This window comes from Protobothrops mucrosquamatus, unplaced genomic scaffold (assembly GCF_001527695.2).
Source record: "Protobothrops mucrosquamatus isolate PMUCROS unplaced genomic scaffold, P.Mucros_1.0 scaffold2647, whole genome shotgun sequence".
NCBI classification, from domain to species: Eukaryota; Metazoa; Chordata; class Lepidosauria; order Squamata; family Viperidae; genus Protobothrops; species Protobothrops mucrosquamatus.
The window spans coordinates 125,123-143,224 of record NW_015388698.1 but is presented as its reverse complement, the minus strand read 5'-3'; the positions used below and the strand labels follow the sequence as shown (position 1 = coordinate 143,224).

Genomic DNA, 18,102 nt, shown 5'->3' with positions numbered 1-18,102 from the left:
ACAACCGGTTCTCTGTGTGGATGCCGCTTCCGGAAGTCCGTTCTGGGCCTGGGCAACAAAAAAATTAGCTACCGGTTCTGCCGAACTGGTGCGAACTGGCTGAATCCCACCACTGCCCAGAATCCACCAGAAGAGGGAAGAGCCGAGATATTTCACTGGAGTTCAGACTGGAGAAGCACGCCTCTCTCACTTATCAAGAGGGGGAAAATAGTGAAAACTGAAGGAATCAAGATGCCCTATGAAAACAACAGAGTCTGGATGAAGGGGCTGCCCCAAAGAAGAGGGAGTCAAGCTATTCTCCAAGGCGCCTGAAGGCAGGACGAGAAGCAACGGATGGAAACTGATCAAGGAGAGAAGCAAGCTAGAACTAAGGAGAAACTTCCTGACAGTGAGAACAATTAACCAGTGGAACAACCTGCCTCCAGAAGCGGTGAATGCTCCAACACTGGAAGTTTTTAAGAAGAGACTGGACAGCCATTTGTCCGAAATGGTGTAGGGTTCCTGCTTGAGCAGGGGGTTGGACACGATGACCTCCAAGGTCCCTTCCAACTTTATTATTATTATTATTATTATTATTATTATTATTATTATTATTATTATTATTATTATTATTATTATTATTATTATTATTATTAAGGTGATTCCCTACAGATAACCCGGGCATCCTTCAAACTGACCACGTCAAGCATACTGAAGTCAGGAAAAAAGGTTGCATCACGAGAATGGAGAAGATCTTAAAAATCCAAACTCAGTGGAGGAAATGCCTTTAAGGCAATTAACACTTGAGTAATTCCAGTCATTAGATACACAGCTGGAATAATGGACTGGACTGAAGCAGAACTAAAAGCCCTGGATAGGAAGGCCGGGAAAAAATAGTGGGAATGAATCATACCCTTCATCCACACAGCGATGTTGACAGAGTTGACTTACTCAGAGAATAGGTGGGCGTGGAATGCTGCAAGTGCACCAGACGGTTGAAGAATTAAAAAAGGCATTGGAAGAATATCTGAAGGGCAGTGAAGAAGATGCACTGAAGCTGCTATATCTCGAAGGCTTACCGAGTCCCGGAGAGACCAAACTGACCTACGCGAATGGCCAAATGAAAAATATAAAACGGCAAGGCAAAGTATTAACACGGTCAGGATATTTTTAAAAAATCCAAAATTGAGAAGACAACAACAGACAGCAAATAGCACTTAGACTTATGTACCGCTTCATAGTGCTTTACAGCCCTACCTAAGCGGTATACAAATGTCAGCCTATTGCCCCCAACAATCTGGGTCCTCATTTGACGGACCTCGGAAGGATGGAAAGGCTGCGGTCAGGATCGAACTCCAGGTGGTGGGCAGAGTTAGCCTGCAATACTGCATTCTAACCACCGAGTGGCATGGTGGCCCTAGCAATAGAGAAACTCACTTCTTACTCAGAAGGTTGAAAGTTCAATCCTAGGTAGAGGCAGATATTTGTCTCCTGGGGCACAAAGAAAAAAATATCTGCAGCAAACTCCATGTGGCGTCAGGAAGGGCATCTGGCCAATTAATGCTCAGCTCCATCCAGCGGCCCCAACTCTACCCTGAATTAAGGGATTTCAGGGTCAAAAAGAGAATTACTGCATTCTAACCACTCTGGCACCACGGCCATCACCAGAAGCCAATGCCGCCTCTGCAAAGAAGTTAGTAGTAGTAGTAGTAGTAGTAGTAGTAGTAGTAGTAGTAGTAGTAGTAGTAGTAATAATAATAATAATAAAGTTGGAAGGGACCTTGGAGGTCATCTAGTCCAACCCCCTGCTCAGGTAGGAAACCCTATACCATTTCAGACAAATGGCTGTCCATTCTCTTCTTAACTTCCAGTGTTGGAGCATTCAGCGCTTCTGGAGGCAGGTTGTTCCACTGGTTAATTGTTCTAACTGTCAGGAACTTTCTCCTTACTTCTAGGTTGCTTCTCTCTTTTGTTAGTTTCCATCCGTTGCTTCTTGTCCTGCCTTCAGGCGCTTTGGAGAATAGCTTGACTCCCTCTTCTTTGTGGCAGCCCCTGAGATATTGGAAGACTGCTATCCTGTCCCCCCTCGTCCTTCTCTTCATTAGACTAGACCAGGGGTAGGCAACCTTGGCTCTTTTATGACTTGTGGACTTCAACTCCCAGAATTCCTGAGTCAGCATAGCTGGTTCAGGAATTCTGGGTATTGAAGTTCACAACTCATAAAAGAGCCAAGGTTGCCTACCCCTGGACTAGACATACCCAGTTCCAGCAACTGCTCCTTATATGTTTTAGCCTCCAGTCCCCTAATCATCAGTTGAAGAAAGAAAGAATGGACCACCTGTTTAGCTACTGCAAGAAGATCGCTCAGACTGACTACAAACAATGACACGACAAAGTAGCAACAATGGTGCCTTGGAAGATCTGTGAGAAATACCATTTGCCAGTAAGGGAGAATTTGTGGGCCACAAAATAGACAAAAGTAATAGAAAATGAAGAAAGTAAGGTGCTCAGGGACGTTAGAATTCAAAGACAGGCACCTGCTGCACAACAACCCAGGAATAACAATTGTTGATAAGACAAAAAAAAAAAAAAAAAAGCCTGGATAGTGGACATGGCAGGACCTGAACACAGCAGAAGAGAAGAAAAAGAACTGGAGAAAAAAATCACAAAATACAAAGACCCGCAAACAGAAGCAAAATGACTGTGGCAAAAGAAAGTGGTAGTGATAGGCATCTTGGCTGAAATTCCAAAACAGCTGGAGCACCACTTGAACCCCATTGGCATTGACAAAAATCTCCATCAGTCAATTGCAGAAGCTGAGACTCGGAACAGCTTATAACCTACAACGAGACTTTCAGTATCGTCAAACAAACAACATCTGCCTATCCCAGGGCCTTGGGAAGGACTCGATAGGTGGATAAAAATGCCAAACTCGCTCTAAACATCTGGATGAATGTGCATCTAACCATAATAATATATTACAAAAAATAACAGCAAAGTTGCAACATGCCTCTATTTTCTTCACCGCTTTGACAGAATTTCTATCACAGGTAGTCCTCAATTTACAACTACAATTGACCCCAAAATTTCTGTTGCTAAGGGAGACGGTTGTTAAATGAGTTTTGTCCCAGTTTACGATCTCTCTTGCCGCAAGCCTGCAGTTGTTAAATTAGTAACACGGTTGTTAAGTAAAGCTGGTTCCCCCATTGACTTTGCTTGGCAGAAGATCACCAAAGGGAATCACGTGATTCCAAGACACTGCAGCCATCATAAATATAAGCCAGTTGCCAAGCGTCTGAATTTTGATCACATGACCCTGGGGATGCTGCAATGGTCATAAGTCAACAGTCATAAGAGTCTTGGTGGCGCAGTGGTTAGAATGCAGCATTGCAGGCTGACTCTGCCCACTGACAGGCGTTCGATCCTGACCAGTTCAAGGTTGACGCAGCCTTCCATACTTCCCAGGTCGGTAAAATGAGGACCCAGATTGTTGGGGGGGGGGCAATAGGCTGATTCTATAAACCCCTTAGAGAGGGCTGTAAAGCACTGTGAAGCGGGATATAAGTCTAAATGCTATTGCTATATATCACTTTTTTCAATGCTATCATAACTCCAAACGGTCACTAAATGAATTATTATACTGTGTTTCCCCAAAAATAAGACCGGGTGGTGGTGGTGGTGGTGTTGTTGTTGTTGTTGTTGTTGTTGTTGTTGTTATTATTATTATTATTATTATTATTATTATTATTATTATTTGCCTCCAAAAAGGCACCAGGTCTTGTTTTAGGGGTAAGCCTTACCTCACCTCCGGCATCAACAGCACCACCCAGCCGGTCCACTTCTTCTGGAGCCGAAGTTCCGCAGCTGCATTTGGGCCTGCATTTTGCAGTCAGGCCTTTCCAGAAGGCCTAAGCAGCCAAATACTGACCTATGGATTGAGTCCATATCTCGGTTTCTTGGCTGCACAGGCCTTCCAGAAAGCCCCGTGACTGAGAAATGCAGGCCTGGCTGCAGAAGAGGCCTCAGAAGACGAAGTGGGCCAGCAAGGAGAGGCCTGGCTGCAAGGTAAGCGGGTGCGGGGCGGGTGGAGCAGCTCCACATCTCCATCCCCACCCTAGCTTGTTTTTAGGGGTGTGCCTCACCCCAAAACTAGGGCTTATTTTGGGGTAGGGCTTATATTAGGCCCACCCCAAAAATCAAGCTAGGGCCTATTTTTGGGGTAGGCCTTTCGGGAAAATACGGGTAAGTCAAGGACTACTTGTCTGTCTGTAGCTATTGGGTTGATCTGAAGGGTATCCAAGACCCAACACAGCATTCCCTAAATCCTAATTTTCCTCTCTCTGAGATGAGTGGCAGAATTTTCCCAGGCAATCATTATAGGAAATCAAATATGGCTGCTTGTCTTTATTGCTCCAGGCAAATATTTTATGCCCAACAGAGAAACAAACAGGAATAACAATGGTGGGGGGTAAATAGAAAAACCACAAGCCACAATTATTTCAATTGTGCATATTTCTTTTGACACCAGTAGCGGTGCCAGCTTGTTGCAAAAAAAAAAAGAAGCAACCGATGCCGCAAAAAAAAATAAAAATTAAACACTGGCGGGCAAATAAATTTTCCTTTCCTACAGAAATAAAAGACGGTCTTATTATAATGGCAGTGGGAGGGCGGTGCCAAAAAAATTGTGAAAAGTCAGGGAATAAATAAATTATCATCTCTCTCGCTTCCTCTGATTCGTCCATATTTGTATTCTGCGCCTCTTGGGGTGGATTGAGGACAAAGGAGAAACTCTTGTTATTATTTTTTTTAAAATCTGGCTGACAAATTGTAGAGCGACGCTAAAGAACTCAAAAACCTTGGCTATCTGCTTTTGACCTTGCAGGCATCTGGAGAAGGTCACCCAGGCTTCCAGCAGGATGGAGAAGTGGAACAGGATTCTGAAAATATACTTCCTGATTTGTGTGTTTGTGTGTGTCTGTGTGTGTGAAAAGGGATTCAGGGTTTTTGGGTTTTTTTTTTGCATTCCTCCTGTGAAAATCATCCATGATAGTTTTGACCCCTGAAGATTTTTCTGTGTGGTGAGCTGCTGACATCTCTGGCGTGACAGATATACCTGGGTTTATTTTATTGTAAGTTTCTGCATTTTAACATTTTGATAAGAAGCTTAGCCATAATGTATATCTCTGAACTTCTAGATAGAGTATCCCAAGTCTTCGCGTTCTCGTGCATGCTTGTTATCTTGGGATTTAATAAAAAAAGGAAAGATTTGGGTTTTAAGAACCTTAAAGATACCAATAGAAGAGAATATCTGTAGCTTGGGGTTGAACAGGGGGGTCTTTGGTGCTCTCTGAGCTTGGTTATTTTCTTGCGGATGTTTCATTACCCTACTCGGTAACATCACCAGTGCTAGAAGAGAGTGGGGTTTGCAGGGGGGAGGGAAGAAGGAGGAAGAGGAGGGAGAGAGGGAGGGAAGAGGAGGAGGACTGTGGGGTGATGGAGACCTTGGTGCTCTTTGTTTTCTTGCAGATGTTTCATTACCCTACTACAGGGGTCTTCAAACTTGGCCCTTTTATGACTTGTGGATTTTAACTCCCAGAATTCCTGAGCCAGCTTGGCTGGCTCAGGAATTCTGGGACTGGCTCAGGAATTCTGGGAGTTGAAGTCCACAAGTCATAAAAGGGCCAAGTTTGAAGACCCCTGCCCTACTAGGTAACATCATCAGTGCTAGAAGGGAGTGGGGTTTGCAGGGAGGAGGAAGAGGGAGGGAGGAGGAGGAGGACGACTGTGGGGCCCTTGGTGCTCTCTGAGCTTGTTTGTTTCCTTGCAGACGTTTCACTACCCAACTAGGTGACATCATCAGTGCAGTAATGAAACCTCTGCAAGAAAAACCACCAAGCTCAGAGAGCACCAAGGACTCCACAGCTACAAATATCCTCTTCTGTAAATAATGGGATGCTTCTCTCTTTTTTTAAATACCCCTGAACAGCAAAAAGAACATAGGTCCTTCTTTGATCAGTTTATATACAAGTGACTTGCTCTGACTCACTCAATGACAGGAAAGTCACTTGCACATAAACAGAGAGCAAACCCCACTCCCTTCTAGCACTGATGGTGTTCCCTAGTTGGGTAATGAAACATCTGCAAGAAGACAACCAAGCTCAGAGAGCACCAAGGTGCTTGAAGAAGAAGAAGAAGAAAGAAGAGTATAAACTACAAACTTTAACACACTTGACCAGATTGAACGGCTTGCCTCCAGAGGTTGTGGTTGCTCCATCACTGGTAATTTTTAAGAAGAGATTGGACAGCCATTTGTCTGGCATGCTATAGCAGGGTTTTTCAACCTTTTCATCCATTGTACCACTTTGTAGGATATGACAATATCCAAGTACCACCAGTCGCCTAGCAAGGTGTCAAAAACCTGACCCAAAAAAAGGAAAAAAGTGATAAAGTACAGGTAGTCCTCGACTTGCAACAGTTCACTTAGTGACTGTTCCAAGTTACAATGGCACTGAAAAAAGTGCCCCCCAAGCCACAGCCGAGCAAGACACCTGCCTGCCCACCCGGCGATGCTCTTCCTCCTGTCTGAGGTTTTTATTGTTGTGAGCATTTCTGTTGAGGATTGGCAGTGGGGGTGGGGTGGGGGGGTGTTTGGTTTTTATTCCCCCCGTCTGCTGGGTGGTTGCAGCAGGTTTTGGTCACTTCACATGACCCTGGGATACTGTGACCGTCATAAATATGAATCAGGTGCCAAGCATCTGAATGTAAATCACAAGACCCTGGAGATGCTGCAACATTCCAGCTGATCGGCGCTTCTTCTGGGCTCAGCAGAAGCGCCAGGATCAGTGCCGAGCTCCAGCTGGAGCCTGGCGCTGATCCTGGCGCTTCCGCTGAGCCCTGACAGCCCTGCAGCTCCAGCCATCTCTCGCTCAGGCTTGTGCGGTGCTNAGTTTCCAACCAACGGGCTGCGGTCATACGACATGCGGAACTTGATGGTTTTAATCTGAGTTAGGCTTGGGGGAGGGCTTAGCATGTGTGAATGCAGCCCAGTCAGCCAGCAATCCAGCAATTTTTCCCACTGAATTCTGGGGATTTTAAGTTGCCCCTCCTCTCTAAAGTGAAGCATCTGGGATCAAACATGATTTTCTGTGGGCAAAGCAGGTGGTCTTCTACTAATCAAGAGAAATATAAGAATCTGTCCTGATTTCCATCAACTTATGATCATTTAGCCCAATTTTATCCACCTTGGTAGAAGGGAGTGGGGTTTTGAGCACTGTGGTGGATAAAGGTTTAATGAAAAGAAGAACTAGGGGTGATATAATAGTAGTATTCCAGTATTTGAGAGGCTGCCACAAAGAAGAGGGGGTCAACCTATTCTCCAAAGCACCTGAAGGCAGGTACATTGGATGGAAACAAATCAAGGAGAGAAGCAACCTAGAACGTAGGAGGAATTTCCTGACAGTGAAAACAATTAAATAGTGGAACTGCTTGCCTCCAGACGTTGTGGGTGGTCCGTCATTGGAGGTTTTAAACAAGAGACTGGACAGCCATTTGTCCAAAATGGCATGGGGTCTCCTGCTTGAGCAGAGGGTTGGATTAGAAGATCTCTAAGGTCCCTTCCAACTCTGATTATATTCCATGTTTTATGTTCTAACACAGGGCTCTTGGCAACTTTAAGACTTATGGACTTCAAGTCCCAGAATTCCTCAGCCAGCCCTGAGAGCTGGCTAAGGAATTCTGGAAGTTGAAGTCCACAAGTCTTAAAGTTGCCAAGTTTGAAGAGCCCTGTTCTAACACAAAACATAAACTATCATTCTTGGATTGCACAGTAAACCCTAGATCCTCTTGAAAAAAAGCAAACTTAAGGTAAATGCAGACTAAATTTAATATACTACCTGAATACATCCTCTCAATGTCTTAAATTTGTGGTGGGCAAAGACAGCAATAACCTAGCTTTGACCCAGGGCTTGTTCCGATGTTCTCCCACGTCTTGATTCCCACGTTTTCCCTTTCATTCTAGGTTCTACTGGGACTTCACCATGTTGCTTTTCATGGTGGGCAACCTGATCATCATTCCTGTCGGCATCACCTTCTTCAAAGAGGAGACCACAGCTCCCTGGATCGTGTTCAACGTGGTGTCGGACACCTTCTTCCTCATGGACCTGGTGATGAACTTCCGGACGGGCATCGTCATTGAGGACAATACGGAGATCATTCTGGATCCTGAGCGGATCAAGAAGAAGTACCTGAAGACCTGGTTTGTGGTGGACTTTGTCTCCTCTATTCCTGTGGATTATATCTTCCTCATTGTGGAGAGGGGCATGGATTCTGAGGTCTACAAGACTGCCCGGGCCTTGCGCATCGTCCGCTTCACCAAAATTTTGAGTCTTCTGCGGCTGCTGCGTCTCTCCCGTCTTATCCGCTACATTCACCAGTGGGAAGAGGTAAGAGACATGCTGGAAGCTGTGGGAGATCCACCAAGGATGAAATTTCCATAGATCCTTCAAAGAAGGACCTATGTTCCTTTTGCTGTTCAGGGGCATTTTAAAAAGAGAGAAGCATCCCATTGTTTACAGAAGAGAATATTTGTAGCTGTGGAGTCCTTGGTGCTCTCTGAGCTTGGCGGTTTTCTTGCAGAAGTTTCATTACTGCACTGATGATGTTACCTAGTTGGGTAATGAAACGTCTGCAAGGAAACCACCATCTCAGAGAGCACCAAGGAACCCACAGTCCTCCTTTTCCTCTCCTCCTCCTTCCTCCCTCCTCTCTGTAAATCCCACTCCCTTCTAGCACTGATGATGTTACTTAGTAGGGCAGGGCTGGGGAATTCTGGGAGTTGAAGTCCACAAGTCTTAAAGTGGCCAAGTTTGAGGACCCCTGTTACAAAGACTGAAAAGACGTCCTGTCTTGCCTCAACTGATCCCTATCAACTGGGTAACCCACATCCTTGGCCCACAATCCCCCTGACTCTCCACAGATTTTACTATTTCTTTATTTAATTTGCATAGCCCCTCCCCCATTTCACACGAGTGGCAGCCTCCAATAAAATACAGGTAGTCCTTGAGTTAAGATCACAAATGAGCCCAGAATTTACCTTGTTAAGTGAGAAATTTCCTGAGTTTTGCCCCCTTTTACAACTTTTCTTGCACATTTGTTAAGTGCATCACTGCAGTTGTTAAATCAGTAACACGGCTGTTCAATGAATCTGGCTTTCCCCCATGGACTTTGCTTGTCAGAAGGTCTCAAAAGGGGATCACGTGACCCCGGGAGACTGCGACCGTCATAAAGCCAGTTGTCAGGCATCCAAATGTAAATCATGTGACCGTGGGGATATACTGCAAGTGTGAAAAATGCTCAAAAGTCATTTTTTTCAGTGCCGTTGCAACTTCGAAGTGTCACTGAATGAACTGTTGCAAGCCGAGGACTAATTGTAGAAGAAAAAAAAATACATCCTAGGACAGGGGTAGGCAACCTTGGCTCTTTTATGACTCGTGGACTTCAACTCCCAGAATTCCTGAGCCAGCCATGCTGAGGGGACAGGGAGAGGTTTCCAAGCTGAGCCATGCTGGCTCAGGAATTCTGGGAGTTGAAGTCCACGCGTCATAAAAGAGCCAAGGTTGCCCACCCCTATCCTAGGACAAAGATTAAGAGCAGGGATCTTCAAACTTGCCCTTTTTATGACTGGTGGACTTCAACTCCCAGAATTCCTGAGTCAGCCATGCTGAGGGGACAGGGAAAGGTTTCCAAGCTGAGCCATGCTGGCTCAGGAATTCTGGGAGTTGAAGTCCACGCGTCATAAAAGAGCCAAGGTTGCCCACCCCTATCCTAGGACAAAGATTAAGAGCAGGGATCTTCAAACTTGCCCTTTTTATGACTGGTGGACTTCAACTCCCAGAATTCCTGAGTCAGCCATGCTGAGGGGAAAGGGAGAGGTTTCCAAGCTGAGCCATGCTGGCTCAGGAATCCTGGGAGTTGAAGTCCACGAGTCATAAAAGAGCCAAGGTTGCCTACCCCTGATCTAGGAAATTAAAAACAGACCAACAGCTGTAGACAGCACCATTTTCCCTGAAACTCCTCAGGTTTTTTTAAAGGTTGCAATAATTGCGGAGGCTGCTCTATGCAGAAGCCAGAAAACCTCCCAGGGAACTGGTTCTGTCATCACCCAGATTTTCCAGGAAACGAGAGTTTCAAAAAATTGGTCTTTTTCTGCAAGGTTCAGTGAACTTCTCTTAGTATAAAAAAACAACAACCAAGTTTGCTCTGCGCTCTGCATTACTACCCAGAAAAAGGACAAGAAGCAACGGATGGAAACTAACCAAGGAGAGAAGCAACCTGGAATTAAGAAGAAACTTCCTGACAGTGAGAACAATTAACCAGTGGAACAACCTGCCTCCAGAAGCGGTGAATGCTCCAACACTGGAAGTTTTTAAGAAGAGACTGGACAGCCATTTGTCTGAAATGGTATAGGGTTTCCTGCCTGAGCAAGGGGGTTGGACTAGATGACCTCCAAGGCCCTTTCCAACTTTATTATTATTATTATTAAAAAGCTTGCTGGCTGCTGAGTTTACAGTTGCAACATCGATAAATTGAAAGAAAAGTGGAGAGGAAACAGGCAGTTTTAACCCTAGCAGGGTGAGATTTGTTGGGCGGGAGGCATTTGTTGGGCGGGAGTTGAAGTCCACAAGTCATAAAAGGGCCAAGTTTGAAAGACCCCTGCTCTTGAGTATATATGGTGTGTGCTTCCTTGATTGGCATCACAAGGCTCCTTCCGGCTTCGAACAACTGTGACGTTGATCCTGATGGAAAGGCTGCTTTTAAGAGCCTGGGAGGTAGTGTGAATTTAAAGGATTGGCAAACTTGGGACAGTTGTGGAATTTTAATAAGCAGGGTTCAAAACAGCTGCTGGGAGGGAGGTTCGCTTACTCAGAAAAAGACTGAGGTAAAATAGGTATTTTTCAAAACCATCCAAGGCAATTGAGGCACAAAGTCTCAACGTTGCTGCCATCTAGTGGTGGGATTGAGTTTCTCAGCTAGGTGCATCTGCAAACATTGGTCCCCTTGAGCTGTTTTGCCTACTTCTGGTTAGGTCAGGGGTAGGCAACCTAGGCTCTTTTATGACTCGTGGACTTCAACTCCCAGAATTCCTGGCAACCTAGGCTCTTTTATGACTCGTGGACTTCAACTCCCAGAATTCCTGGCAACCTAGGCTCTTTTATGACTCGTGGACTTCAACTCCCAGAATTCCTGGCAACCTTGGCTCTTTTATGACTCGTGGACTTCAACTCCCAGAATTCCTGGCAACCTAGGCTCTTTTATGACTCGTGGACTTCAACTCCCAGAATTCCTGGCAACCTTGGCTCTTTTATGACTCGTGGACTTCAACTACCAGAATCCCTGAGCCAGCCATGCTGAGGGGAAAGGGAGAGGTTTCCAAGCTGAGCCATTCTGGCTCAGGAATTCTGGGAGTTGAAGTCCACGAGTCATAAAAGAGCCAAGGTTGCCTACCCCTGGTTAGGTGATCCTCAATACAGGTAGTCCTCGTTTAATGGCCACAATTGAGCCCAAAATTTCCGTTGCCAAGCATCAGTTGTTAAGTGAATTTGGCCCCATTTTACGACATTTCTTGCCACAGTTGCTAAGCAGGGGTTTAGTTAGTAATACAGCTAGTGCTCAACTTACAGCCACAACTTAGTCCAAAGTTTTGTTGCTAAGTGAGACATTTGTTAAGTGAGTTTTGTCCCATTGTACGAACTTTCTTGCCACCGTGGTTAAGCGAATCACTGCAGTTATTAAATTACTAATTCAGTTGTTAAGTGAGTCCGGCTTCCCCATTGACTTTGCTTGTCAGAGGATCACAAAAGGGGATCACGCGACCCCAGGGACACAGCAGCCGTCATAAATATGAGTCAGGTGTCAAGCGTCTGAATTTTGATTATATGACTACGGGAAGGCAGCAAAGGTCGTTAAGTGTAAAAAAGGATCATAAGTCACTTTTTTCAATGCTGTTGTGATTTCAAATCGTAATTAAATGAAAATAATAATAATAATAATAATAATAATAATAATAATAATAATAATAATAATAATAATAATAATAATAATAATAATAAAAGTTGGAAGGGACCTTGGAGGTCATCTAGTCCAACCCCCTGCTCAGACAGGAAACCCTATACCATTTCGGACAAATGGCTGTCCAGTCTTTTCTTAAAAACTTCCAGTGTTGGAGCATCCACCGCTTCTGGAGGCAGGTTGTTCCACTGGTTAATTGTTCTAACTGTCAGGAAGTTTCTCCTTAGTTCCAGGTTGCTTCTCTCCTTGATTAGTTTCCATCCGTTGCTTCTTGTCCTGCCTTCAGGCGCTTTGGAGAATAGCTTGACTCCCTCTTCTTTGTGGCAGTCCCTGAGATATTGGAACACGGCTATCATGTCCCCCCTCGTCCTTCTCTTCGTTAAACTAGACATATCCAATTCCAGCAACCGTTCTTCTCCAGTCCCCTGATCATCTTTGTTGCTCTTCTCTGCACTTTTTCTAGAGTCTCAACATCTTTTTTAACATCATGGTGACCAAAACTGGATGCAGTATTCCAATTGTGGCCTTACCAAGGCATTGTAAAATCTTAAGTCATAAGTCAAGGACCAGCTGTGAAGTGAATCTGGTTATTCCATTGACTTTGTTTGTCATAAAGTTGCAAAAGGACCCCGGGACACTGCCAGGGTCATTAATACGAGCCAGTTGCCCAGCATCCAAACTTTGATTATATGACCACGGGGATGCTGCATCGGTCTTAAGTGTTGAAAACGGTCATAAGTCAGTGCTTTAATTTCAGTCACTTAATGAACGGTTGTAAATCGAAGTATACTTGTATCATTGTGCAAGGTCTGGGTTGCCTGGGAATCCCATGGCCAACTGCAGGAAAGATAGAACAATCTAATGGCTGTCAGGAGTAATAAAGCACCCAAAATTACACAGCCAAAATAGCCCAATTGCTTCCTCATTTAAGCCCCTGAAGGGTCCACTCAATCAAAAGAAAATTTTGTGCTTGCAACTGACTTATAAAGGTGATAAATTATAATTATAGGAAGTTAATGTGTCTCTAGAGTCAATATACAAGGACAGATGTAAATCTGCAGGGAATATTTTCCTTCCCCCCCCCCCAGTTTCAAAAAAAGGGGGGGGGATGAAAATGCAAATCGAAAATAGGAAGCAAAATAAGAGAAGGCAATCTTGATTTTCATTATCTATTTTTCTTTTTGGAGACCTTTGTACTTTAGCATCATATGCTTGAGATCAATTGTTGACGTTTGGACTGTGAACTGATATCCTTCCTCCATCCACGGAGTCAATAAATCAGAAGGTTAGAACTGAGCTTTCTCCGTTTGTCACCGGGCATGAATTTAACTGCTTAGGTGGAAAGATAGTAAAATTGCACCGTTCAATGGTTATTCCCAGCCTTTAGCAGAGTTTTCAATTGTCGGCAGTAGAGTTTAATTGGCCGTAGATCTTGCTTCTGGGAATTGGCTCTTTTAAAAAAAAAAAAAAAACCCAATCCTTCTGGCCCTTGAGTTTTCTACAGATAGTCCTTGATTTATGACCACATTTGGGACTGGAGCCCTTGTTGCTAAGTCAAGTGGTCATTAAGTGAGTTGCACCTGGACTAATTCACTATTTTGCCAGCTTCCCCCACTATCTTTGCTTGCTGGAAGCTGGCTGGGAATATCCCATATGGAGATCATGTGACACCCTTCCCCCCTCCCCCGGGTTTCTGCAACCGTCATAAATACATACTGGTTGCCACTACCTGAATTTTGGTCATGTGATCATGGCGACATTGGGATGGTTGCAAGTATGAGGACCGGTTGTAAGTCACTTTTTTCAGTTTGAACGGTTGTTAAACTAATGGTTGTAACTTGAGGACTGCCTGTACAGGCGGTTTCTTCTCTAGGAAGTGATCCTGGAAGCGCGATGCTCTTTTTCTCCACCGCATACAGGTAGTCCTCAACTTATAGCAGTTCATTTAGCGACCGTTCAAAGTTACAACGGCACCGAGAAAAGTGACTAGTGATTGTTTTTCACACTTATAACCTGAGCGTTCTCACGGTCACGTGATCAAAATTCAAATGCTTGGCAACTGGCATGTACTTGCGACGGTTGTGGCGTCCTGTGGTCACGTGATCCCCTTTTGCGACCTTCCGGCGAGCAAAGTCAACGGGGAAGCCAGAAGTCACTTAACAACCGTGTCGCTAACTTAACAACTGAGGGGATTCACTTTTCAATTGTGGCAAGAAAGGTCACAAAATGGGACCAAATTCACGTAACAATTGTCTCGCTTAGCAGCAAAAATGTTGGGCTCAACAGCCCTCAATAAGTCGAGGACTACCTGTACCCAGTTGAAGAGATCCTGGCTTTGAAATTCTCCAGTCACGGACGGATGCCCGCAGTGTGCCGTGTGTGCGGATGTGCTCTGCATTTCTCCAGGCAGCTTAAGGAGGCGGAAGAGAAAATTTATTTTTTTTTCCATATCACTGAGGTGACCAGTTCAAATTTGGCTTCAGCTTCTGCATAGGGAGGTAAACAAGCTCTTTTCCGATGGGAATTGGCGAGCGAGCTGCAGATGGATTGCGACTCTCCGACTTTGGGGTTTTGTTTTGTTTTTTAATTAGTTCCAGAGCTTACAATATTATGCCGCTAAATTATGGAAGCGTATTTTTTTCCCCCGTTGTTGTTGCTGAAAATAAGATGCGTTAGCTCAGCCTTGGAAGCGTGAAATGCGGTTCCTTATTGATATCCTCCAACTTAAAACGAGCAAAATAAAATTATCTCGTTGTTTTTGCTTTAGGGACATTTTACAATACTTTAATGAGATTTTACAAGTGGCTCATCGGAATCACCGGAAGAGGCTTCTGTGCGTGGCGCAGAGGTCTTTCCATGTCCTGGATGAGACGGTCACAGAAGGAATGCAAAATGCATTATCATTGTGCATCAGTCTGGCGAGTCATTTTTAAGTGCCCGTTGTCTTACCCCGTTGCAGGAATAAATAAGGACATTTCGTTAAATCATGATACTGTTTATTTTGGATTTAAAAGAGATTTAAAGCTTGCGAGTCAGTTTGGTCTAGTCAAGTGGTTAGGGCCCTAGAAACCAGGAAACTCTGAGTTCTAGTCCTGCCTCAGACATGAAAGATGGTCGAGTGACTTTGGGCCAATCACCAGGAGCCAGTGAGTTCTAGTCACGCCTCAGACATGAAAGATGATTGGGTGACTTTGGGCCAATCACCAGGAGCCAGTGAGTTCTAGTCCCACCTCAGGCTGAAAGATGGTTGGGTGACTTTGGGCCAATCACCAAGATACAGTAAATTCTAGTCCCGCCTCAGATATGAAAGATGGTTGGGTGACTTTGGGCCAATCACCAGGAAACTCTGAGTTCTAGTCCCGCCTCAGACATGAAAGATGGTTGGGTGACTTTGGGCCAATCACCAGGAGACAGTGAATTCTAGTCCCGCCTCAGGCATGAAAGATGATTGGGTGACTTTGGGCCAATCACCAGGAGCCAGTGAGTTCTAGTCCCGCCTCAGGCACGAAAGATGGTTGGGTGACTTTGGGCCAATCACCAAGATACAGTGAATTCTAGTCCCGCCTCAGACACTAAAGATGGTTGGGTGACTTTAGGCCAATCACCAAGATACAGTGAATTCTAGTCCCNGGTTGGGTGACTTTGGGCCAATCACCAGGAGACTGTGAGTTCTAGTCCTGCCTCAGGCACGAAAGATGGTTGGGTGACTTTGGGCCAATCACCAAGATACAGTGAATTCTAGTCCCGCCTCAGACACTAAAGATGGTTGGGTGACTTTAGGCCAATCACCAAGATACAGTGAATTCTAGTCCCACCTCAGACATGAAAGATGGTTGGGTGACTTTGTGCCAATCACCAGGAGACTGTGAGTTCTAGTCCCGCCTCAGGCATGAAAGGTTGGGTGACTTTGGGCCAATCACCAGGAGACTATGAGTTCTAGTCCCGCCTCAGGCATGAAAGATGGTTGGGTGATTTTGGGCCAGTTCGTCTCTCTTAGTTCAGTCCACCTCACAGGGTTGTTGTGGGAAAAATAGGTGGAGGAACAAATATTAGGTATGTTCCCTACCTTGAATTATTATTTTTTATAAAATATATAATAAAATAACATATAAAAGCAATATATGATAATAAATAATGTATTTTTGATACAAATATTATTTTTCTAGCAGCAAGTATCTAGCTAATCTTACAAGTGACTTGCCCTGGCCACTTGTGGCTAGTTAAAATTTGGGTGAAAATTCACCAGAAATGGAGAGGAGAAAATATAAGTGGGCTTATAATTGTTGGAAAGGAAATCAAAAGCCATTCCTTTCTACCTTTTTTTCTTTTATTTCTTATTAACTTCTCTTTATTTTAACTTTCTTTTGTCTTTAAATTTGAACTGGCTTCATCCTATACAATTTTTTAAAATAAAAACTAACAATTAAAAATCCAGTTCCGGTTCTCACCAAGACTGGGAAATGAAGAAAAAAGAAATCTGAACACAAGCCAATCCCAAATCTTTCCCTTAGTGGTATCAAACAAAAGCCATGAAATCTTGAAGTGCAAGGCTTGGCTGGGAAGGACCTTGGAGGTCATCTAGTCCAACCCCCTGCTCAGGCAAGAGACCCTGTACCATTTCAGACAAGTGGTTGTCCAGTCTCTTCTTAAAAACCTCCAGTGATGGAGCCCCCACAACTTCTGGGGGCAAGTCGTTCCACTGATGAATTGTTCTCAGTGTCAGGAAATTTCTCCTTAATTCTAGGTTGCTTCTCTCCTTGGTTAGTTTCCAATCCGTGGCTTCTTGTCCTGCCTTCTGGTGCTTTGGCTGAGGAATTCTGGGAGTTGAAGTCCACAAGTCATAAAAGGGCCAAGTTCGAAGAGCCCTGGTATAATGGGTTCATAGTGACTTGCTTAATGACCGTCACAACTCATGATTGGAATTCCAGTCGAGGATTAATTGTAATAGATTAATATTGACTTAATCCTTGTTTTTCTGACTCCTAATAGCAGCCTCTTGAAGAGCACTTAACCTGGTCTGCAGCGTCTCACTTTGTCGAAAACGGGAATTCTGTGCAATTTGACGTGTTTCTCTTTTCCCGCGGCAGATATTCCACATGACGTATGACCTGGCTAGTGCTGTGATGCGCATCATTAATCTCATCGCGATGATGCTGCTTCTCTGCCACTGGGATGGCTGCCTCCAGTTCCTCGTTCCGATGCTGCAGGATTTCCCTACTGACTCCTGGGTCTCCATCAACGGCATGGTGGTGAGTCAGAAGGAAAGAGGAGATGGGGTCCCGATCACTGCAAGGACCACTGTTATCAGAAACAGGGGAGACATGATAGCTGTGTTCCAGTATCTGAGGGGCTGCCACAAGGCAGAGGGGGTCAGAGAACCAGAGGGAAGGATGAGAAACAATGGGTGGAAACTGACCAAAGAGAGAAGCAACCTGGAATTAAGGAGAAACTTCCTAACAGTGAGGACAATCAACCAGTGGAACGGCTTGCCACCAGAAATCGTGGGCGCTCCATCACTGGAGACTTTTAAGAAGAGACTAGACCAGTGGTGGCGAACCTATGGCACGGGTGCCAGAGGCGGCACTCAGAGCCCTCTCTGTGGGCACCTGGGTCGTCCCCTCAGTCCTAAAACCTTCAGCTGGGTTTTATAAAACCTTTTCGCTTTAGGCCTCTGCCACCGTGGGGAAAAAAAAAAAAAGGTTCAATCAGTCAATTTCAACTTCTTGCGGGAAAAAAAAAGATCTTGCAAAGTTGAAATTGATTGATTGAACTTTTTAGTCCCACCCAGTCTGCTGTTACCATCGCAGCCATGCCCACCCAATTGGCCACACCCACCCAGCACTCAACGATGCATAATAACCTGGCGGGTATCACCGAGACCTGGTTGGGCATGGAAGGGGGAGTTCCCCTTGTTGATCTATGCCCACCAGGTTTCCAAGCATTCCATCAGCCGAGGGCCCGGGGTAGGGGCGGGGGGGTGGCGGTCGTTATAAGGGAGAATTTATGTCCAAGGGAGACCACTGTGCCTCAGATAGACGGTGTTGAGTCCCTTCTTGT

The 18,102-nt window shown here is 44.9% G+C and overlaps 1 protein-coding gene across 1 annotated transcript in view; it reads left to right on the top strand.

Moving 5' to 3' along the window:
* The first annotated feature begins 5,022 nt into the window (after positions 1-5,022).
* LOC107296108 (potassium/sodium hyperpolarization-activated cyclic nucleotide-gated channel 2-like) overlaps positions 5,023-18,102 on the top strand; it is a 24,564-nt gene continuing 11,484 nt past the window's right edge. The window contains exons 1-3 of the mRNA XM_015825454.1: positions 5,023-5,057; positions 7,997-8,420; positions 17,133-17,294. Of these exons, the coding sequence (XP_015680940.1) occupies positions 5,023-5,057; positions 7,997-8,420; positions 17,133-17,294 (621 nt within the window). The remainder of the gene's footprint in view (positions 5,058-7,996; positions 8,421-17,132; positions 17,295-18,102) is intronic.